The 24,123-nt window shown below is 47.4% G+C and overlaps 1 protein-coding gene across 4 annotated transcripts in view; it reads right to left on the bottom strand.

Annotated features, from left to right (window-relative positions):
• The window catches only part of BAG1 (BAG cochaperone 1), a 48,073-nt gene extending 24,237 nt beyond the window's left edge, over positions 1-23,836 (bottom strand). For 2 of the 4 annotated variants that reach the window (XM_085876650.1, XM_085876649.1), the window contains exons 1-5: positions 23,240-23,322; positions 23,050-23,144; positions 17,704-17,832; positions 11,247-11,329; positions 9,524-9,637 (exon numbers count right to left, since the gene is read on the bottom strand). In XM_085876650.1, coding sequence (XP_085732776.1) covers positions 9,524-9,637; positions 11,247-11,329; positions 17,704-17,832; positions 23,050-23,144; positions 23,240-23,313 — 495 coding nt within the window. In that variant the 5' untranslated portion in view covers positions 23,314-23,322. Of the gene's footprint in view, positions 1-9,523; positions 9,638-11,246; positions 11,330-17,703; positions 17,833-23,049; positions 23,145-23,239; positions 23,323-23,664 lie in introns of those variants that run through there. The other 2 variants (XM_085876648.1, XM_085876651.1) reach the window with 2 other exon arrangements.
• Positions 23,837-24,123: the final 287 nt, after the last annotated feature.

Genomic DNA, 24,123 nt, shown 5'->3' with positions numbered 1-24,123 from the left:
CACATGACGAGCCCAAAGCCAGTGACGACACGAGGGCCAGAAGACCAGCAGCGACACGAGACCAGAAGACCAGCAGCAACACGAGGCCAGACCAGCTCCAGCGACGAGATGAGATGAGATCAGACCAGCACCAGCGACGAGATCAGACCAGCGACGAGACGAGGCCAGACCAGCGTCGAGAGATCGATCCGAGAGCCAGAGCACACGCTCGAGCTGACAGAGAACCAGACTACGAGCTCGAGCAGACGGGGTGCAAATATTTGTCCTCCGTTCCTTCGTCGTCTTCTTGGGCACGGTCCGCTAGCCTCCGATTGGACGGTCGGTTCTCAGGCAACTCGTGGCGGCCTCCTTATTGGCCAGGCCGTCTCAGAAGATCCGCTCGCCGCCCATTGGCCGGTGTGTCATGGGAAAGTCGAACTCTGTGGCCAGATTGGACAAGGGGCACGCCCCTGCCTTCCTGGGTGGAGTCTCGATTTGATGCGATGGAAATCTCCGCCCACGTACGTGGTCGAACGCACGTAGGCAATGGCGTCGGTGTGAGGAAGCGAGGTGAAGGTGTGTTGTTGTTCAAGATGTAAGTGATGTCAAAATCCTATCTATAAAATAACTTCGAAGCGCACGTACACTTAATTCCCTTTAGACACAGGTAGGGCCTTAGTTATTTTACAACTTGGTTTTCACAGTTCTTCAGCTAAAATGTAGGGTCGGTAGGTCGAAATATAAATATAATTTCAATTTTTAGAAATTATATATTTTTATGATTTTTTTTCGGATGTTCCATGGAAAAGACAAGGGTCGGTGGGGGGGGGAATAAATATAAATCCCGGACCAGGAGGATCTAAGAAAACATTGAAGATGGAAGACCATTCAAATGCAGGATGCCCATGTTCTCTGTCTCATCTGATGTGAAAAACAACAAAGAAGGATTAAAACTTGTTTTTACAATATAGTCTGGCATGTTTTTCTTATAGAAACCTGTTGGATCATCAAACAAATGGAAACAATGCTGAGAAAATTACTGTCCAAGTTGTAGATGTGTGCATGCACACCAGTGCATAGTGCTGGATATGATTTTTAAAAAGGTGTCTATTTGGAGTCAACACGCTCAAAACGGTCAATCAGAGCCATAACCAGCTCTTACTTTTCAGCGGGCATCTGATCGTACCGTCTCCCCATCCCCATGAGCACATCAAAGGTTGATTTCTGGTCCATTGAAGGCGGAACATCAGCATCTCACAGGGAAATTTTGACGTACTTGACACCGAAATCTTTCAATACGAACAGCGGTGTACAACTTTCGACGGAAACAAAATCGGCACGATCGAGAGTAGCCTGCGAATCATCCCTGCTGCTGCACTGAATTGATGCAATCATTCGGCCAGAATATTCGTCGTCAAGATGTTGTGTGATTAAATCATCAATACAGTCACTCAAATTTATACCGCTGACATACTTCTCAACAATCACTTTCGCCCCAGAAACCACAGCCAATCTGAACCACGCTGGCCACAGCTCAGACGCCATGACCGAAGACGACTGCGCAGTTTGGTTAAAGGGGACTCGGCATTTTGGTGCGCGCGCGAAATTATATTTTGAAAATAAATGCCGACGTTTACATTTCGGGTTTTGAAACTTTTGCACCGTCGGCGGAAAATTTATCAACATAAAAAGGCTAACCAAAGAGTTGGTGTCAAAGCCAACCAATGCTCGCCTGTGTATACATTTATCGTTTTTAAAAGACTAGTCCAATAATATTTTTTATAAAGCATTGCAGTGAAGTCTGATCCAAATAATTTTAAAGCAATATATGTATTTGTATATTGTAATCAGTAAACAAGTACACATATTAAATGAATGGCAAGCGTCTAATATAAACAGGCGAGTGAGCATTGGGTGGCTTTGACACCATCTTAGGTTGAAATTTAAAAAAAAAATTTAATCATTTGTTAATTTCAACTTCACGACACCAATAGTATACCCCAAAGGAGCCTCCATGCCAAATATCAGGATCCAAGTACACATTAAATGAATGGCAAGCTTCTAAAAATAACTTGCACCAAAAACTTTAACGTTGATATGCTACAAAAAAGTTAAGTTCAAAACAGGTCAAAAATTTAAAACATTTGAAATTATTTTTTTTATTTAAACTTTACTACATCAAAAATATACCCCAAGGAACCTCCATGCCAAATATCAGCATCCTAGTACACATATTAAATGAATGGCAAGCTGATAAATAACTTGCACCAAAAACTTTAACATTTTCACGCTGACGCTGACGCTCATGCCGGGGGTATCGCAATAGCTCTCTGTTCTTCGAACAGGTGAGCTAAAAATGTGTTTTATATTTATATTTCATTTCGCCAAATATACCTTCGGCGGATCTGTAAACCAAGTAATAAAATAACTAAAGCCTAGGGGGTCAGGTCAGGTATGGGAGCATGTGCCAGAACAGCGCGTCACTGCGTCCACTTTCCGCCGGTACTCCAGGGGCTTCCGTCTGGCCATCCCCCAGGCAGATGCCAGGCCCATTCCCATCTCCTTGAGATGATGGTCAACCTGCTGCAACCACGAGGCACGTGGTCGGCCCATTGGCCTACTCCACTCATGATACTCCCTCGCTGAGAGAATCTGGTGAGCAGGATCAGCGTCAGGAAAACGAGCCATATGTCCATACAGCCGCAACTGACGCTCACGGACTATGCAGGTAACAAATCTCATCCGAGTCTCTCTCAGCAACCGCTCGTTGGACACAAAGTCCGACCAGCAATAGCCAAGGAGTCTCCGAAGAGACTGGTACCAAAGGAAATAAGTCTCCGTCTCAGATCCTTGGTCAGAGTCCAAGTCTCGCATCCATAGAGCAAGACTGGAAGCACCAAGGACCTGAAGACTCGGACTTTCGTCCTCCCGCACAGGTACCGGCAGCGCCACACCCCATGATCCAGTGAATCCATGCCTCCCCAGGCCCGACCCAGACGTCTATTGACCACTGACACAGCCAGCAGAGACATGAATATCACTGCCAAGGTAAGTGAATCTCTCCACGACCTCAACACCCTCACCACAAACAGACACAGACAGGACAGCAGCATCCAAGATGTCACCGAAAGCCTGGATCTTAGTTTTTGACCCAAGAAACCCGTAATCCCAGCGGCTCCGACTCCTCATTCAGCACCTCGAGGGCCCCCAAAAGGATATCTAAAGTCTCCGCAAAGATGACTGCATCATCTGCAAAATCAAGGTCCGAGATCTTGACATTCCAAACGATGCACTGCAGCTTGATCTCTCCGACATCCTCCCTAAAATCCAGTCCATACAAGTGCTGAAAAGTGTGGGGGCCAGTACACACCCCTGACGAACTCCAGTAACAACTGGAAATAAGTCAGAGATGGTACCACCACACTTCACAGCACTCTCAGTAACAGAGTAGAGTTCAGACATCAGATCGATCAGTTTTTGTGGCACCCCACGAAGACCAAGAATCCTCCAGAGGACATCCTGATTCAATGAATCGAACACTTTACAGAGATCAACATAGGCTGCAAGCAGCCCCTGCCGAAACTCTCGTCTGCGTTCGGTGAGGACACGAAGAGCAAGGATACCGTCAATCGTTGACCTCCTTGGTGTAAAACCTGACTGCTCTGGACGCTGGTGGCTCAAGCAGATGGTGGCGAACACTATCAAGAATTATCCGAGCAAAGACCTTGCCCGGCACTGAGAGCAGCGTCACCCCTCAGTAGTTGTTGCAGTCTTGGCGATCACCCTTCCCTTTCCAGAGAGGAACAACAAGGCCCCTCTTCCAATCAGTTGGGATGATGCCTGTGTTCCAGGCAGAGCACAAAACTGCATGCAACAACACGAGTGCAGCATTTCCACCAGCCTTGAGAAGTTCAGCATGGATGCCACAGATCCCTGGAGTTTGCCCCATTTCAACTGGTTCACCGCAGCCCGTGTTTCCACAAGCGAAGGTGGACCACAGTTGATTTGAGGGTCAGCAACAGGGATTGTAACACCCTTGACGTCCAACTCGACAGCTGGGGGATCAGCCTGGTACAACCGCTCAAAGTAACCGGCCCAACGGGCCTTCACTTCAGACTCCTGTCAAGAGCCTACCACTCTCTGCTCTAACTGCAGTGCTCAGAGGGATGGGCTTGGATGAATGCAATGCGCGAATTCCCCTGTAAGCGGGACGAGAATCACCTGTCCACAGGTGATGCTCTACCCCCTCACAGATTCCTCGCACATAGGCCTCCTTGTTCACCCTCAGTGCACGTACAGTTTTACGCCTCAGCTCCCTGAAGAGCTCAACTCTGCCATTCAGCCTGGCCCTGCGACTCTGGTCAATGGTATCCAGTGTCCCTTGAGAGACAAAATTCTTCTTTGCCCTGCGGTGAGTTCCAAGACATCCACCGGCAACATCAAGGACGGTGGTCTTGAAGGCACTCCACAACTCTTTCGAAGGCACAACGGACACCCCAAAGCACCCAGACCCCCCAAGTGTCCACTCAGCCTGTTCGCAAACTCTTCAGCTACTCTCTCATCCCTGAGCTTGCCAACGTCCAGCCTAGGCTGGGATGGTACCATTCTCCAGGATTTAAGGTGCAGCTTTAGAGTTGCTACAACAAGCCTGTGGTCAGTATTGAGGAACTGAGCACTCCGGTAGACCCTGCAGTTCTGGATCATCCTCCACCGACCGTCAATGAGGAGATGGTCAATCTCCTTTGCCACAGCGCCAGCATTGGAATACCAAGTCCAGCGATGAGTTTGTTGGCGCTGAAACCATGAACCAGCCACCCAAAGTCCATGACTTCTTGCAAAGTCAAGGAACTTGGTGCTATTCTGGTTCATAGTTCCTGACCCATGGGACCAACACACACCACATAACCATCCCTATCAGTTCCAGTCGATGCATTGATATCCCCCAAGACTAGAAGTGTATCTCGTCTGGGGCACTGATCAACCACAGACTTGAGCGTGGCATAGAATGCATCCTTCACGGTGAGATCACTCGCCTCAGTCGGAGCATAAACAGAGACCAGGGAAATGACACCTAAGGAGTGACGAATCCTTAATCTCATAATACACTCGTTGACCGGTGTTACCTCAATTATCATTGGGGTCAGCTTATTGGACACAGCTGCAGCAACTCCTTGGGTATGGTAACCATCAGAGCGAACAGACCAATAATAGGTGTAACCACCTACCATTATCTCGCCACAATCCGGTCTCCGAACCTCAGAGAGAGCTGCAATCCCGATGTCCAAACGCTTGAGCTCAGATGATAACAGAGACAGGTGATCATCCTCTCTTAGGGATAGGACATTCCAGGCACCCTCCCGAAGGGACCGCCTCAGGTTAACCCAAGGAGACCGCCGTCTGGTGGACGACACCTCAGCACCACTCTGACACACTCTCCCGCAATCTGACCCAGGGATGTTACCCCGTGGTTTCCCTCCTATCATCAAAGATTGGGGGTCCCGAAGGCTTTGCCCCAATCCCGTCATCCGGTGAGCTGCCCTGCGAAGGGAAGCTGTGCAGGAGGTACTCCCATGGAGTGGGTTTTCAGATTTTTTTGCGTTTTTGTGTTTTGCGGAATGAAGGGTTTTACGGTGGCCGGAGTGCAAATCCTGCCACCAACCTCCTAATAAAAAAGTAACCCAAGTGCAGGAGGACGTCCGCAGACACAGTTTGGCACTAGATATGTATGGCCGTTGGCTCACAAGGAGCTCCTCCGCCCTTTGACAGGTTTTGTTTTTAATCCTGCTGGGTGTCCATATCCAAACACCCTCCTCACCAGAAAACCTGGTGGGGGAGACGGTTTAGTCGCCGACAACCCGACCATGGAACAGATTAGTACAGGTTTACATGGTACCTGTAGCAGGTCACAGATCTAACCTGACCTGACAAAAGGGCCCGAGGGGGCCCTAACTAGAAACACACACTTATCTAAATAACTAAGCTACGGGGATGGCTGTCTGTCTGTGTGCACAAGGCTTCCAGATTCGTAACAATATATATATATATATATATATTGTTGCGGATTCGCGCCCGCCGGCATGCGAGCGGCCACGCAACTCGAATCGCGGCACGTCGCCCACCGGACGGACAATCCCGTCGTGACCCTCTCGGACTAACGCCGGGAACTAGTCACGGGTGGGCCTTTCGGCCTCACCACGATCGTGCCAATCGGCCCCCCGCGTGGGATAGGTTTGCTCGCCAAATTCGACCTACCTAAGTACCCACACGGAGGGTAGACCGGGCGATCGCACCTCGCCGCAGGTCGACTTCGGACACGGGCCACTTAAAGCGACCCGTTCCGTACTATCGGGATAACCGAGCGGTGTTATAGTCAACCTCGACGGTTCGATTAATTATTGGGCGTATTTAGCCCACGACCCACCCTTTACGTGAAGTAAGATGGAGATTCAATTAGAGAAAAGACGAAGCGAAACGGGAAAAACAGTTCAACATAAAGCACATTTATTCCGCGGCAAACGGAAAGCACACATATACAATTATACACCAAAAGCAAATGTAAAAGTGACACGACAATTCTGCACAAAAAGCAAATGTAACAATGCAGATCCACTACCGACTACCGAGCACACGGCAACACTTATACAGTTTTACTTCACAGACGGCGCCGACAACACATGTACTCAAAGCAAAAGAAAAAGGGACCACCCTCAACGATGAGGGGGGCAGACGGGCCTGGGGCCGAGACCGCGTCGAGCCTACCCGTCTGGTGATGAGCCGCAAAATGGCGGTGGCGCCCCGACTCCGCGGGCCTCGCTGGCACTGCCTGGAATTGGGGTGGGAACGGGGCCCCCTTCTCACACTATCTCAGCGCGGGGGGAAACAGGAGGGGGTTGTTGATGCTCGGGGATATCTCGCTGGCTTGGGTCCCGCGACGAGCGTCTCCACCGCGACCTCGGTCGCGTTACCGGCCTCCCCCCTCCGCAGCTCCCCGACTCTGACACGAGCGCCCTCTCGACTGCCTCCGCCGCCGCCACCTCTCCAACTCTCCACTCTTCTCAGCTCCGTCCAACTGCTTTCTCTGACTCTTCTCTTCTCAACTCTCCTTGACTGACTACTCCCTCTTCGGCGAGCGAACGCGGCCCTTTATAGCCCCCGGGGCTTCGCTCCTTCACCTTCGACCCTTCACCTCTGGCTGGCTCCCCATTGGACAGAGGAAAAGTGGGCGTGAATGATTTTTGATCCGCGAATCTGCATATAGCGATTATACTCCGACGCACCTGGAGGCGGGGCCAAATCGCCCCACGCTCGCAGATAGGACGGAACAGAAGTGGGCGTGAATCGTTCTTGATCCAATTTCTTCGGAAAGGCTGGTGTTTTTGCACCCGCCGCTCGGCGCGCGCCCTGCACGAGTCCAGGATCGGTGTCCACAAGCGGCGCGGGAATGGCGGTGATGCGATGGTTGCGAGAGCGAGATGTGACGGCAAGGGTCGTGGCTGTGGTTGTGAAGCGGCGTTGTGGTTGGTGGTTGTTGTGTGATGGCTGTTGAGACGTGGTTGGTGGTGGTTGTGGTGGTAGTAATGGCGGCTGGTCCAAAATAAAGATAGTAAAAGAAAAACGGCTATCTAGAAGGGTCGCAGCCCGAATGAATGACATTCATTCCCTCTAAACAACGGGTTTGGACTAACTACACATATACTTACAGAGATATCTCACCTAAGGGACCTGAATGGTGGTTTGCGAATTTCGTCAACCACAACAATATATATATATATATATATATATATATATATATATATATATATATATATATATATATATATATATATATATATATATATATATATATATATATATATATATATATATATATATATATATATATATATATAATCTCTCTTTCATATTTAACAACCACTCACACTTGTGATAGACATTAAAGTGGTGACTTCATAACTAACACAACAAGCAAAGATCTCAAAATTACAACACAACACTGTGCAGGACATGAGGTTAAGGCCATGTTGACTTCATTGGTCAGAGGTTTTCAGGGGCACCAAGGTAAAACATGAATCCAATCCAGGGGCAGTGTGGCGTTTCGATCGTCTTTCATGAAAAGACGATGATGATATGTATAGATTGTATAAATGAAATTTTTATCAAGCTCTTCTTCAAACTTTATTGTGTTGGCATTGTGAAAAAAATCTCCATTCTAGTACAGATTCGCTCTCGGGGGTTGTGTCGATTGTCATCCAAATCCACATTGAGATCCAGGGCTTGCAATTCTAGTCCAGGTTCGCTCTCGGAGGTTATGTTGATTATCATCCATTGTGGGAGTCCGAGACAAAAACAGAATGACAGTGGATAATGTACACAAACTCTCGCCTTTTCTGTATCATTCACAGGCACTGACTTTTTATTTGATCATCGTCACTACAGGATAACACTTTTTTCAATGACATGATTCGTAAAACTCAGTAATAATGAGAGAATGATCACTTGTTTCCAATGCAGCCTGTGGTTGTTGGTTGCATCATTTTCTGGAAGCACGGCTGTTCCGCTGATGCAGTGCCCCTGTTACTCATTTTGCCAACCTCAGAAGGACGACAGGCTGAGTCAACCCACCTGGTGTTATTGCAACGGCATGACAGCGGCTCAGACTCAAGACCCTAAGATCTTGAGCCAGCTAGCTTAACTGTTAAGCCAACACCGGGCTTCGAACGATCGCTATAAAGCACGGCCAACCACTTCCAACAGGGAGAATCGCAGAAAGAAGGTGAGATAATGGTGGAATGACACGTGCGGCAATTGACTCAGCCGGCCAATGAGCTGATAGGATACGGTGGGCCAATAACAGCCGAGATCGCCACTCTGCCCACGCTTTCACGGCACATTTGAAATTTGAAGTTCTCTCCGAAATTGTCTGGGTATGGGAATCCCGGATATGCTAATATTCAGATCCGAGAGCATCCACTGTATACGGCAAATGGAGTTGGCCATTTGAGATCATGACCGAGCTTCGGAAGTACTACTGACCGACAGGCTGTGGGGTTGGGGCACACAGACAATTGTTGCCACGGGTTTGAAACATTTTGAGGGGCACTGCGGCAAGAGGTTTGTGCACCGACGACAATTGCCACCGAAGCCATAGGTTATTCAGAGGCCTGTCTGTGCAGGTGCTTATGCAATCTCGAAGATCAACAAATTACCCAGTATCTCCTGCAGACGTAGGCTGAGATCAAAGTCAATTTCAATTTTGCAACTGTTACACGGTCAGAGACAAACCCTTTGCCTGGCACACAATGATAATTTGGAAATGAATTTGCATCCTTGATAGTGGGACACAATGGCCTGCTCAACATAAAAAAAAAAGGATTTTATCCTTTGCAAGAAAGATTGACAGCAATGTCCATGCTGCGTTTGTTTTGTTGTTGTTGTCGTTGCTTTTTAAGCATGTGATGCATTTTTTAAACTGCAAATGGATGTGCAATATTATACACAGGGCAAAGTTGTTCAGTCACATGGTGGTGAACTGGGCAGCACTCACATTTTCAATGCCATCCAGTTCCTGCCGTATGTCACTCAACCTCAGAGACAGTTTTTCAGCTCCACACTCCAGCTCTTCAAGCTTGTGCTGCATTTCCTCTTCCCCTGCATTGTTCTGCACAAGCCAAGTTTTTAAAAAAGCAACGCAAGCAAAACACATGGGGTACAAGACATGGGCACCACCCTCTACAGGTAACGTTGTAAGAATATTTAAATGAAAAACATTATTTAAATTGTGCCCAAAACACTGAAGTTTTGTCAAGCCAGGTACGCCACCCTTGCATGGATGTAAAGCCAGTGACCTGATACCACGGTGTTTCGACGAGGTATCGCTTGATGCTCAGCTCAACATTTATCGCCGGCACACAAAATTCCATGAACAAATTCAACCCTCGCCAAGTTACAAATTCCTTCCCAAGCTGCGGACGGCAAGCGGTCTCGTCTTCTTTGATATTCCTCGATTTGCAGTTACAATGCATGTTATCCTCGGCATCAAAAGCGACAAAGTTTCAAATGGAGCACCTCCACCTCGCCACCATTAGAGCATTTAAATTGCATTGGATGTGGCAATAAATATGAATTGTGGCCCCCAGCTTGCTGGCTCGGTGAGAGAAGATTCCATTTGCATTTTTTCACGTTATTACAGACCCTCGGCATCAAAAGCGACAAAGTTTCAAATGGAGCACCTCCACCTCGCCACCATTAGAGCATTTAAATTGTATTGGATGTGGCAATAAATATGAATTGTGGCCCCCAGCTTGCTGGCTCGGTGAGAGAAGATTCCATTTGCATTTTTGCCGCCTCCATCTCTACCCCATTTAGAATCCTGCGCAAGCACGGGCAACTTGCTAGTAGCTTAAACATGCAATGCATTGGAGATGAAGGAGGAGCTATCTTCGTTCACCGATTAACTGCTCAAAAGAAGATCAAGGGAATAAAAACGAGGGGCCGAAACTCGAGGTCTCCCACCTTTTGGGTGGTATGATGAATAGATCTGTACAATATGAAAGCGAAATATTGAACTGTTTTTGAAATATCCCATACACAAGCCAAGTTACCGATCTGGTTGCCATAGCAACATAATTCAGCCAATCACAGCCGTGATCTAATCAAGTTGAGATCATGTCATGAGGAATAGATATCTGCCGTATCAAAGCTAAATTTTAAACGGTTTTTGAAATGGCACGTACACAAAAGTACATGGACAGACGATTGGTCAATCAGAAGGAGCTCATTTTAATGTCTCCAGTCTCCGACCTTGTTGGAGATGTGTGGGACAAGAATGGTGTATCAGGTTTGCCTTCGGCCAGGTTTGCTTTCCAGGAAGAGAAGGCAAGTTGGTTTAAGGCAACTGCCTCACCACAGAATTCGGTGTACCATGGCCAGGAGGAGTGGTAGGATAACAAGAGATGAGATGGGATGGATCTGTGCGTCATGGAGAACAAACATAGTCATGCGTTGAACAATGGACTGCATGACAAAATCCATTATTTTATTTTCCCTGCAATTCGGAGTTGTTGGATTGCAGTGAAAACTTCAATTTCATCTCCTGATCGAACTTGTCCTCCTCTCAGTTACCAGTTTGTTCAATGGATCAACACACAAAAAAGAAGAAACCTGCTCAAGTAACCTTACAGAAAAAAATCATGACAGCAGGTTGAAGTAACCCTTTTAAGGAAATGAATTACCTGCTAAATAGACTCAAACACAACCATTAGGCTTACCCGAGACCCAACAAGCATAAGTTTGGCTCCTTCCTTGATTCCACAAGATAACAGCGTTTGTTCGAGATCCTTCAAAGTTTGTCCTGCAGTGAACAACAGAAAACTCAATGTAAGCTCCTCTCACATGAAGCTTCAATGACACAGATCAAAAAGAGAAAACCTTTAAAATTTCAGATTCTTCAGACAAATTTCAGGAATCACCATATTCAGGCGTGGATCCAGGTGGCGTATGAAGGTGTGGATAAACTCCCACCACAGTGCCCACCTTATGATCCCCTCCCCCTCCCCCCACTAATCAAAACAAAATTTTATAAATACCTGTATCTCAAAATAAACAATTATTCCCCAAGCCAGTTCTTTTTAAAATCAGACATTTTAATCATGGATTTCGTAATGATACAAACGTAAATGCAATGGAAGAAAAACATACCCCAAGTTTACTTTATTCACTTCATCAAACAACGCCGTAATTAAATTAAATTATTTCAGCAACCCCATCCTAGCTAAACTTCCAAAATCCAGGCTGACTGCACACCTCAACTCTTTCCTTCCTCGCTTCTCCAGTCTGTGGAACAATCTTCACAGTCTACCCTCCAGGACTTCAAGCAAGCAATAAGTGCATCACCATGTTTTGTCATCCCAAATTCTGACCCATGGTCTTTATTACCCACATTAACCTTACTGGCGAGTTTCAGTGTTTCCTCCCCTCCTCCCTCTCTTTTTCTGTTTGTTCATTCCCTTCATGTTTGTCCCACTGCCATTTATAACTTGCTCTTCCATCAGCCTCACTTCTGTTTTAATAAAAATAAAGTGTGTGTATATATATATATATATATATATATATATATATATATATATATATATATATATATATATATATATATATATATATATATATATATATATATATATATATATATATATATATATATATATTGTTGTGGTTACCAGATTCGCAAACCACCATTCAGGTCCCTTAGGTGAGGTATCTCGGTAAGTGCATGTGTAGTTAGGCCCAAACCCGTTGTCTAGTGGGAATACATGTCATTTATGCGAGCTGCGACTCTTCAGGATAGCCGTTTTTCTTTTACTATCTTTATTTTGGACCAACCGCCATGATCACAACCACAACATCAACCACCGACCACAACCACCGCTTCACCACAACCGCCACGACCTTCACGCACACCTCACAACCGTAGCATCGCCACCGTTCTTGCCCCGCTGTGGGTACCGGTGTTGGACTCATGCAGAACGCGCGTCGAACAGCGTGTACAAAATCACGGATTTTGTGCTTCAAAAACGGATCAAAAACGACACACGCCCACTTTTTGCCGTCCAATCGGTGAGCGAGGGGCGATTTGGCCCCGCCTCCAGAACGATCGATATATGCAAATTTGTGGATCAAAAAGCCTTCACGCCCACTTTTTCTCGGGCCAATGGGGAGCGAGGTGAAAGGTCAAAAGGGAGGGGGTCAAAGGCGAAGTTACGGGGGGATAAAAGGACGGTGTTCGTCAGTCAGAAGAGAGTCGCAAACGAGAACGAGAACGAGAAGGAGTCGAGAACGAGAAGGAGTCGGAACGGAGGGGACGAGTGTGGAAGACTGGAGCCCGAAGCCTGCAGTGGTTGGAGAAGCTGAAGAGAGTCGGACGAGGGGGTGCTCGCGTCGGTGCCAGGAGCTGCACGCCCGAGGGAGGCCGGCAGCGCGACCTGGCCGAGGTGGAGACGCACACCAGGGATAATAAAGATCCTCTATACCCCGAGCATCAGCAACCCCCTCCTGTTTCCCCCCGCGCTGAGATAGTGCGACCAAGGGGGCCCCTTTTCCCACCCCCCTGCCTGACACTGTCCGCGAGGCCCGCGGAGAGAAGCGCCATCGCCGCTCCGCGTCTCATCACCAGACGGGTAGGCCCGACCCGGTCTCGGCCTCAGGCCTGCCTCATTCTTGAGGGGATTTCTTTTCCTTGGTTTTGGGTATGTGTTGTCGGCGCCGTCTGTGAAGTAGAATTGTATAAGTGTTGCCGTGTGCTCGGTAGTCGGTATTAGCTCTGCACTGTGTTTTCACTTTTATGTTTGCTTTTTGTGTAAATGGAATTGTGTTTTCTTTTTTTTGTGTGCTTTTGGTGGAATTGTATTTGTGTGCTTCCCGTGTGCCGCGAATAAATGTGCTTTATTGTTGAACTGTTTCCCGCTTCGCTTCGTCTTTTCCTCCATTGAATCCCCATCTTGCTTCACGTAAAGGGTTGGTAGTGGGCTGAATACGCCCGATAATTAATCGAACCGTCGAGGTCGACGATAACACCGCTCGGTTATTCTGATAGTACGGAACGGGTCGCTTAAGTGGCCCGTGTCCGAAGTCGACCTGCGGCGAGGTGCGATCGCCCGGTCTACCCTCCGCGTGGGTACTTAGGTAGTTCGAATTTGGCGAGCAACCCTATCCCACGCGGGGCTGATTGGCTCGATCGCGGTGAGACCGAAAGGTCCACCCGTGACTGGTTCCCGGCGTTAGTCCGAGAGGGTCACGACTGGATTGTCCGTCCGGTGGGCGACGTGCCGCGATTCGAGTTGCGTGGCCGTTCGCACGCCGGCGGGCGCGAAGACCGCAACAATATATATATATATATATATATATATATATATATATATATATATATATATATATATATATATATATATATATATATATATATATATATATATATATATATATTGTTGAGGAAATGGCCCTTAGTGCTTATTAAATATAGGATTAGCCCAGAACCCCATTAAATGCATGTTTAGCCAGGTTGTTCGGTAAATGGACGTTACATGTGTGTCGGGAGGTGACACAGGCTGTTATTTGTTCGTGCAGTGGTGGTGTACCGAGAGGTTCTTCTTCTTCCTTCCTCTCTCCGGACAATAGTCCCCGCCCAGCGCACTGAGAGGGAGTGGCCTAGAGAAGGAAGTGAAACTGCAGAGAGGCGAGAGGGAAACTAAGCGCGCCGAGTCTGCCATTTTGGCAGTAAGAGAAACGGCCTGCACGTCGAGTCTGCCATTTTGGCAGTGGGAGAGGCCGCCTGCACGTTGAGTCGGGCGATCGACTTTGTGGAGGAGTGGTTTTGGCCGGCGGTGCCTCCTCAGCCACGGACCCAGCCTGCGGAGCCCAACACCTCGATTTGGCCTTGTCTGGTGAACAGGCCAGGCCTGGATTTGTATGCTGGACCTTGTGAAGGGCCAGCTGGAGCACACGTGAACCTTCTGCTCTGGTACCGTCGACCTTTCGGGGCTGAACGCGCCGAGGCTGCGTGTGTGAGGGCTGCGACAAATGGACGACGCCACCATTTTTTCCACGCGGCGCGTTTGAGCTTGGGTGCTCGAATCCGTGGACATCGGCTTGTCACGAGCTGCATTCGGGCCTTTGACACTTTTCCTCTTGTCCATGAAGCATCACCAAGTACTCTGTGTCTTGTCTGCATGCTGTCCATGTCTTGTCTGCATGTTGCAGGGTTCATACACATACATTAAAAAAAAAATTCCAGGAGTTTTCCAGGACAATAAATTCAATTTTCCAGGAGTTTTTGGCACAATTTTTAATAAAGTCAAAGTCATAATTTGATCAGTGTCAAAGATTCAGTAATTTTCATCATGAAACAGTTCATCCAGACAGTCAGCCTATACATCAAGAAATTGTTCATCCAAACAGTCCACCTATACATCATAAAACTGTTCAAGCAGTCAACCTATTCATTCTTTTAGCTTCTGAACCTTCTCTTCCAGCTTGGAAGATAAAGCGACTAGCTATGCCTGTTTTGCCTTGGCCGTTCTCCTTAGACTGTTCGACTTGGTTGTGAAGGTAATCTTTCCTGTCGCCTCTGCTTTTTCTGAGAATTCGTCAGCTGATTTCTGTAATGAAAGGACGTCATTCTGCAGTCATTTCCTCTGATTTTATTTCATCAATCTCCTCGAGCAGATTTTTCCATTTCTTTGTGGCCTCTGCACTTTCCTTCTTCTTCCTTTGCTCGTCGAGATGAGCCATATATCTCTGCCTGCCTGATGCTGCAGATACAAGCAAACACAAGCAGCGACTTCACGATCGCTGAAGTGTGTAAACATTCCAATTCACAAAACAGAAAGAAAGCGCAGGATAACTCGCACATGCGGTCGTAAAGGACCACTTTTTGGCGCTAATAAGATACAACATTAATGTTGTAAATTAATATTATTTACGACAATATACAACATTTAGAAAGTAGTCTCCCTTGGCACATTTGTGCAAATTTGAACTACAAAGTAGTCTCCCTTGGCGTATTTACGAGATGTTGACAAGGTGATCGTCGGAAATCCAAAATGTAATTTTTTAAGGAGTTTTCATGAGTTCAATTTGATTTTTAAGCATATTCCAGGACATTCCAGGATAGGAATTGAATTCCAGGAGTTTTCAGGACTTTCCAGGAGGCGTGCGAACCCTGATGTTGTCCAGGGTTTATCTCGTTAGGGTCTCCTTCGAAACCCATAATCCGTAGCTCCCAAGTTAAGAACGGGTTATGGATCAATTATAACATTGTCATGAATGCTTTGCTTGTGTCGTGTTTCCCGATGTGTCCCCAATAAATCTGGCTGATTCGTATGAAGTTGCCGCTTTGAATTAATTCGTGCCGCGCTGAGGAACGATCCGCTCGATTTGGATATAAAAACCAAAGTGGTTACCGACTGGCAGAATTCGCTCGGTCTCTGACAAAACCAGTCTATAACCGGGGTCTATTCCCCCAACTGGTAAGGTCCAGGTGTACGTTGGTATCGCGATTCGAGGCGCGTGACCCGAGGCCTGTGCCGAACCAGCCGGCATTATAACCCCGAAGACGGCGGTGGTTAAGTGACGCCGAATATTCAACATTTGGCTGTCGAGAGAAGGGTGCGAAAACCCAAACTGGCTACGGATTGGAGCAGACTTGGGTGGCATTTGAATTCCCCGCCACTGCTGAATCCTTAACAATATATACACTATTATATATACTAGTGCGGGCCCGTAGATGCGTAAACGACTGGATTGGGGCATTTTTCACCCCCCCCCTCTTACCCCTTCCTCTCTCCCCCTCTCTCGTGCCAGTACCCTCTCTCGTGTGTGAGGCGTGCCAGTATGTGCAGCTTCGTTCCTTCGCTCTCGTAAACGACGACTGGATTGGGGCATTTTTTCAATTAGATCGGACCAACCGAATCATAAATGGCCAAACTTGGGAAACATACTCAGGTCCCCAGCGTCAATTGTGACGTCATATCAAACGAAGAAGAATTGTGACGCCCCCTCTCTCTCGCCCCCCCTCGCTCCCTCCTCGTCTCGCCCCTCCTCTTTCGCCCCTCTCTCTCGCCCCCACTCTCACCCCCTCTCTCGCATTGTGATTCCCCTCCTCTCTCATCCCCCTCTCCCGTCCCCCTCTCTTGCATTGTGATGCCCATTCTCTCTCACCCCCCCTCTCCCTCCCCTCTTTCCGTAAATGCATTCACAAATGTCTACCAAGCAAAACAATTAATTCAAACCTTTGGAAAAAAACAGCTTTCAAACCCTTGGGAAACAATTGTTTCCCTTGGGAAAATTCAAACCTTTGGATTAATTAATAATTTGAACAATTAATTCGAACCTTGGGAAAAAACAGCTTTCAAACCTTGGGAAACACTTAGGAAACAGCTGAAACGGATAAAGAACGATATCAAACCTTGGAAAGGCACATACTCAGGTCCTCAGTGTCGATTGTGACGTCATACCAAACGAAGAAGAAGAAGAATTGTGATGTCAATCGTGCAAAAAAAAACAAAAATAAATAAATAAATATTACTTGTGACGTCATTCGTGATGTTATAGCACCGTGTCCTGTCATTGGTCAACAGATAAATGGCTGTAACTTGGGAACCGCTCGTCCGATTGATATCAAACCTTGAAAAGTCACATCTGCGGGGCCCCGGCAATATTGCTGGCAAGTTTCAATCAGATCGGACCGTCAATCGTGCAAAAAATAAATAAATAAATAAACATTAATTGTGACGTCACAGCACCATGTCTCGTCATTGGTTGACAGATAAATGGCCATAACTTGGGAACCGCTTATCCGATTAATAGCAAACCTTGAAAAGGCACATCCGCGGGTCCCCAGAAATATTCCTGGCAAGTTTCAATCAGATCGGACCGTCAATCGTGAAAAATTAAAAAAAAAAAAAATAAACATTAATTGTTACGTCATAGCACCGTGTCTTGTCATTGGTCGACAGATAAATGGCCGTAACTTGGGAACCGCTCGCCCGATTGATATCAAACCTTGAAAAGGCACATCCGCGGGGCCCCGGCAATATTCCTGGCAAGTTTCAATCCAATCGAACCGGCGGTCATCGAGAAACTGCGGTCGCATACAGACAGACAGACAGACAGACAGATTGCTGGAATTATAGATAGATATATGATACACCCCGACATAAAAGCTGTGATCACCTTTATAGATCAACTTCTGGTTACTAATAGGGACTCCAGTTCTTGCAGCAACTGCCCTGGCTAGATCTTCCAGCATGACTTCTGAACAGTCAGCCCCACAATCAACCTCCAAAGCATGCTTTGAGGTTCCTGCAAGACCAACGTGAAATCAGCATTTGGTCACCGTGATGTATTAAATCAGAATCATTTTAAAAGTAATTAAAACATTTAATCTGCTTGTGTGCAAAGAAAAGTTCAAAAGTTATTGGGATACAAAACCAATCCATTGCCCTAATACCAAAAGTTGGGAGAGCTGTAAACCCCCCCACCCCCATCATTCTCCACAACTTGTAAAAGTGTAAAATAATGAAAGTTGTTATTAGCAGGGGGGGTAAGGGAGGGGGTGGCAGGGGTAGCACCACATGCCATGTGCTTTATTATATTTAAAGTGTAGAAAGTAGGAATATTTATTACCTCCACCACATGGTTATATTTTCACCCCTGTTCATCTATTTCTTTGTCTGGGAGCATGATGTATCAAATAGTTATGGATGGATTATGACAAAACTTGGTGGAAGAGTTGGTTAGGTGACAAGAACAAGTAGATTCGATTTTGGTTCAGATCTGGATCCAGAACCGGCCTTATAATCAGAGGGATACAAGATGAAAACTGTTCAGCTTGGTGGAAGTATGCGCTCTTCTGAGTGCATACATGTATTCCCTCTGGGCGGAGATAACCAGCGTAGGAAGTAGTGTTTGCAGTTTCAGTCACAAGAACCATCACAACTCAGACCACAACACTTATAAATAAAAAGGAAAGAAAGACAAATTTATAAAGTGAAAGCAAGCCCGTGGGTCCCCGGTCCACTTTCACATGTTAGTGTTAAGTTGGGGAAAGGACATTTAAGCCTCATGACAACACTGGTCTTGTGAAATTCATCAAGTAACCTTTTAAGTGGAAGAAGCTATTCATTTAAAATTTGTAAAACATGTGACCACCAGTTATGGATCAGCAACACCTTTGGACCAGTGTTTCTGTTGCAAGAGTTCTGTTTTGAAATTCCTATTTTAGTGCAATGCAACCTGATTGTGGGAGATTCATATGTTTCTGTCTGTGACTGAATGAACAATGCCACACATTTGGCATGTAAATTATGAACACGTTTGGAAAAAACAGGGATGATAAACATGTGTGAGAAAAACGAAGAGCAAATGCATTTGTTATTCCTGCCGGGCACAATCCATTTTTTCAAATATTTGTGACTATTTCATTTCGTGTGACGCCGAGATAATTTGTTAATGCACCTGACAACCGTTGCAAAACAAGGCTGTTTATGGTTATGGGAATGATCATTCTTTGGAATCAGGCAACATCATTTCTCCATATAATGTGGGTCTAAACAGGGACTGCAAAGGAAAACATGGGAAACTAGAAGGGCATGGCTTTTCCCTCATGACAGCATTTTGTAAATGCACCTGTCGGTGCCATTGCTTCACACCATGAACAGGTGCCATCCATTTGTCCAGTAAAGTGTGTTTGTGGAAGTGGTACTGGCGTACATTCTTCATGCAACTCAAGTCTTGCTGTGTTGTGTTACTGGTAGCCGCGAAGTGAATGTCCTCATTTCCCGAGAATGAATCCCTCGCCTTTGTCGTGACTGTTTTTCGGTTTCTGCAGATCTTGTCAATCTGTGACGCTCGGAATCAATTTCTCGCCATTGATGCGTTTGTTTTTCGGTTTCTGTAGATCTTGTCAATTTCTGACGCTTCGCATTAGTTTCCTGCCTCGTTCGTAGTTGTTCTTCAGTTTCTGCATTTCTTCTGCTTTCACGAACATTCTTCCCTTTTCTCGCCGTCAGCAGCTTTCTTGTGTGCTTTGGCATATTTTACTTATTAGCAAATACTTATCATCCCAGTCGCGACTAAATGAACTGTACAATTGATAATGCTCTGTTCACATGACCCACGCTGCTCATGACAACACGGCGAGTCCGCTGCTGCATTCACGTTGCACAATGCCAGAAATGAACTCAGTAATGATGCATTATCGTTTTTCCTGGCATTTTGTACAAGGCCCTGCGTTTGAAAATCTTCGAAAAACGAGGTTATATTGTTTTACTTGATTTTTCAAAACATCACAAGAAACGGCAATGCTTTTATGGGGAAACACACTATCCGCTGAGGCTACAATGCAACACAACACATGACCGTAGAGCTCCTTCGCCCCAGACAGAGTTCCCTGAACTCTTTACAGTGAAGGAATTATTCATGATGGTTCATTTCCACCTATTCATTATTTATGATGCTAGACTTGTTTCCCCGACCTCAAGCCTGGTGTGTTGGCACAGTGGTTAGGGCAGCGGCTTGGGATACAAAAGGTCCTGTGTTCAAGCCCCGTTGAGCCACTGAATTAATACACCAGGGGGTTGACTCAGCCTGTCATCCTTCCGAGGTCGGCGAAATGAGTACCAGTATACTGGGCCGGTGTATACCCCGGTTAAAAATAGGTGTACCATATCCCTGTGTGTCGTAAGAGGCGACCAGGGTTGCGTCAGGAAGGGCATCCGGCGTAAAACATGTGCCAAATCACTATGCGGATCATACGGATGATCCGCTGTGGCAACCCCTAACGGGAGCAGCCGAAGGAAGAAGAAGAAGACTTGTCTCCCCAACCTCCAGCCCTGAGGCCACCAGCCTCGGATAGCTCTGTGATCCAGCGGGCTGCGGATGTTACGCAGCCATAGCCACTTAACTTAGAATTACCGGCCGAGCAGGGTTAAGCTCTGCTGTTATTTATTTATTTTCACATAATCCTTGTTATAATTCACGGATTGGTGTTTGTTTGTTTGTTTGTTTGTCACGCAACTCCTCCTACAGTCCTGGGCCAATCACATCCATACTTGCTGCAGAGGATCAGCATGACCCCCAATTAATGTATCGGGGTGTCGAGGGAGAGGGAACACAAATTCTCAGTGTAAATGTGTATCGTTTAGCGCCGCCTCCACGTATTAAAGGGAAGGCATTACAAGTGTCCTCCATTGACAGTGCAGTATTCCTGTCCGCACGTTTTCCAGCGTCGTGAGGCGTTTTCAAAAAGCTGTAAACCTATACACCGCCCAAATAAAAGGTATGCATCAGAAGAAAGCATTGCGTGCTTGGAACAAGATCACCCGGAGAGCGGGTACTCTAGCAGTACAAGTACCACATTAAACCAGGATGGCAGACGCCAGTCCATTTACAGTGGAAGAGAGGTTGGTTGTGGTGGTGTATAAACTCCACCCAGCTATAAACTGTCATCCTGGTGTCTCGCAGGCAAGGAGACACATCGATGTGTGCCGTCCCTCGAATACACCTGAAGCTGGGCATCCCATGTGCCGTATTCGTCAGGGTGCACGACACCGATAAAGATCCTACGGCGTCCTTCAACAAGCGTCGGCGAGCCATCGCCGTCGCCGTGAACAAATTGCAAATTCCTGCCCAAATCACGTTCTGGCGAAGGGAAGGCCTGGCCAGCCTGTTCGTGAAAGACTTGGGTCAAAACCTTGAGTCGACCGATTCCACAAAAAATGTGGAACCGATTGTGTTTATCCGGGAAGTTGGGAATCATGTGTTTTAATCTCAGTTTTATTAATTTTGTGTTGACACAGTGGACATTTATCTTTTCCACACGTCTTTGGGGCAAGAGGAGCCGTTCGAGGAGTGCAACGCATGTCAATACAATGGGGGGCCCCCAAGACAACAAGGGGCCCCTCCAAGGTGAGGAGCCCCTCAAGGTGAGGGCCCCCTCAAGGTAGGAGTCCCCTCAAGGTGACGAGCCCCTCAAGGTAGGGGGGTTGACTCAAGGTGGGGGCTCGCCTCAAGGTAGGGGTCCCCTCAAGATAGGGGTCCCCTCAAGGTAGGGGTCCCCTCAAGATAGGGGTCCCCTCAAGGTAGGGGTCCCCTCAAGGTAGGGGTCCCCTCAAGATAGGGGTCCCCTCAAGATAGGGGTCCCCTCAAGATAGGGGTCCCCTCAAGGTAGGGGTCCCACTTTACCGACAAGATATATAAACTTGTAAGTGGTGACAAACAAATGCTGAAGGAATGTTCCAGATAATGAATCGATTAAAAAAATGTTTTCGTCTAATGTTGAACTCGACAGGACAATTACAAGGTTCGAGGACGAGGTTAGTTAGGTAGAGAAAGCAAAGTGGAATAATAACAACGTTTAACGTTTACAAACACAATAAAAATGAGTGACATTACCTCATGATATGATAATATGCACAAAGACATTGTTTAACAAACCCACACGACGGTTCATTGACGGGATCACGGGGCCCTGCACTCTGCATGACACGACCGGCTCTCTTCACGATCCGAGGCCGCTCATCGTGATCACGGGGCCCTATACTCTGCATAACACGACCGGCTCTCTTCACGATCCGAGGCCGCTCATCGTGATCACGGGGTCCTGTACTCTGCATGACACGACCGGCTCTCTTCACGATCCGAGGCCGCGCATCATGATCACGGGGCCCTGCACTCTGCATGACACGACCGGCTCTCTTCACGATCCGAGGCCGCTCATCGTGATCACGGGGCCCTATACTCTGCATAACACGACCGGCTCTCTTCACGATCCGAGGCCGCTCATCGTGATCACGGGGCCCTGCACTCTGCATGACACGACCGGCTCTCTTCACGATCCGAGGCCGCGCATCATGATCACGGGGCCCTGCACTCTGCATGACACGACCGGCTCTCTTCACGATCCGAGGCCGCTCATCGTGATCACGGGGCCCTGTACTCTGCATGACACGACCGGCTCTCTTCACAATCCGAGGCCGAGCATCATGATCACGGGGCCCTATACTCTGCATAACACGACCGGCTCTCTTCACGATCCGAGGCCGCTCATCGTGATCACGGGGCCCTGTACTCTGCATAACACGACCGGCTCTCTTCACGATCCGAGGCCGCGCATCATGATCACGGGGCCCTGTACTCTGCATGACACGACCGGCTCTCTTCACGATCCGAGGCCGCTCATCGTGATCAGGGGGCCCTGTACTCTGCATGACACGACCGGCTCTCTTCACAATCCGAGGCCGCTCATCGTGATCAGGGGGCCCTGTACTCTGCATGACACGACCGGCTCTCTTCACGATCCGAGGCCGCGCATCATGATCACGGGGCCCTGTACTCTGCATGACACGACACGATCCGAGGCCGCTCATCGTGATCAGGGGCCCTGTACTCTGCATGACACGACACGATCCGAGGCCGCTCATCGTGTTCCCGCCAAATCGATTCGCACCGCGCGACCCACAGCGACGACAAACACAACGAGGAAAGAAGAACTCGCGGAACAATACGAACGGCACTTACCGTGTATCACTGTGACTTTTGGCATGATGTCTCCACAGTAAAACTCATTCGTTATTCGTTCCCGAATTCCTTCCTTCCTTGTGTGGTGAAAGGTCCTCGTTCGTGACCAAAAAACAATTACAACGTTAATTTCAATTTCCGCGATTACATTGAGAATTTCCATATTAAAGGGTTTATTTTTATAAATTACCTCCGAGGAAGATTTGCGGTCGGTGCGGATTCGATGCACAACGGTGAATGATGGAGGAAATAATACCCACACATATTCGTGTACGTAATAAATAGATGCTCGCAAATATATATATTTTTTTCTGTTCACAAAAAAACTTTGCGACGTCAGCTTCGGTGGACGGTTCCTTCCAACGTCTCCGCAATTTACACATTTCACAAGATCTGCTTGAAAGAACACAGTGTCCGCTCACATACACCGCCGAACACACCGGGTATAATAACTCGAAGGCACCTTGCCCAATCATCGTGCAGGGACCGAGAGAGAGAGAGAGAGAGAGAGAGAGAGAGAGAGAGAGAGAGAGAGAGAGAGAGAGAGAGAGAGAGAGAGAGAGAGAGAGAGAGAGATGAGAAATAATTTCGTATTAAACGTGCGGCTCGTCTCACTCTCCGATGTTGTGTCGACATCTCTGGATGATTTAAAAGGAACTCGAGACAAGGCCCAACACCGTTGCCCCCAAAGCATCCGAAGCGCTGTTTTAATCCCCGACGGTGTTATGAGTAGCAGAATTCGCACTGCACCATGCCGGTGTTGGAAACTTTCCTGGACCATTGTCCGAATGGATATGACATTGGTTAATGGACCTTGTGTCATCACTCCGGGTCACAGCGGGAAAAGACCCTTCGGATTGTTAACTCAGGTGGAACTTCGGTTCCAGGGGGTCGTTGCGAACCCCCCCGCCCAGAGACTATGTTTTAGGAGTGGGACCTGCTGTTTCGAGCAATTCCGCTGTTTAAATTTTGAGGTTTTGTGTTTTTTTTGTTTTTATATACAATGTCGAGGCTCCTATAAGAGCTAACACACAGAACGTGTAACAAGAGGAGCAGAAGACGAGGGGGGTGGGA

Source organism: Eptatretus burgeri, chromosome 4 (genome assembly GCF_056783735.1).
Source record: "Eptatretus burgeri isolate ZD-2024b chromosome 4, Ebu_testis_v1, whole genome shotgun sequence".
Classification (NCBI taxonomy): domain Eukaryota; kingdom Metazoa; phylum Chordata; class Myxini; order Myxiniformes; family Myxinidae; genus Eptatretus; species Eptatretus burgeri.
Note: the sequence above shows the minus strand (reverse complement) of the source record. Positions and strands in the feature narration are given on the sequence as shown.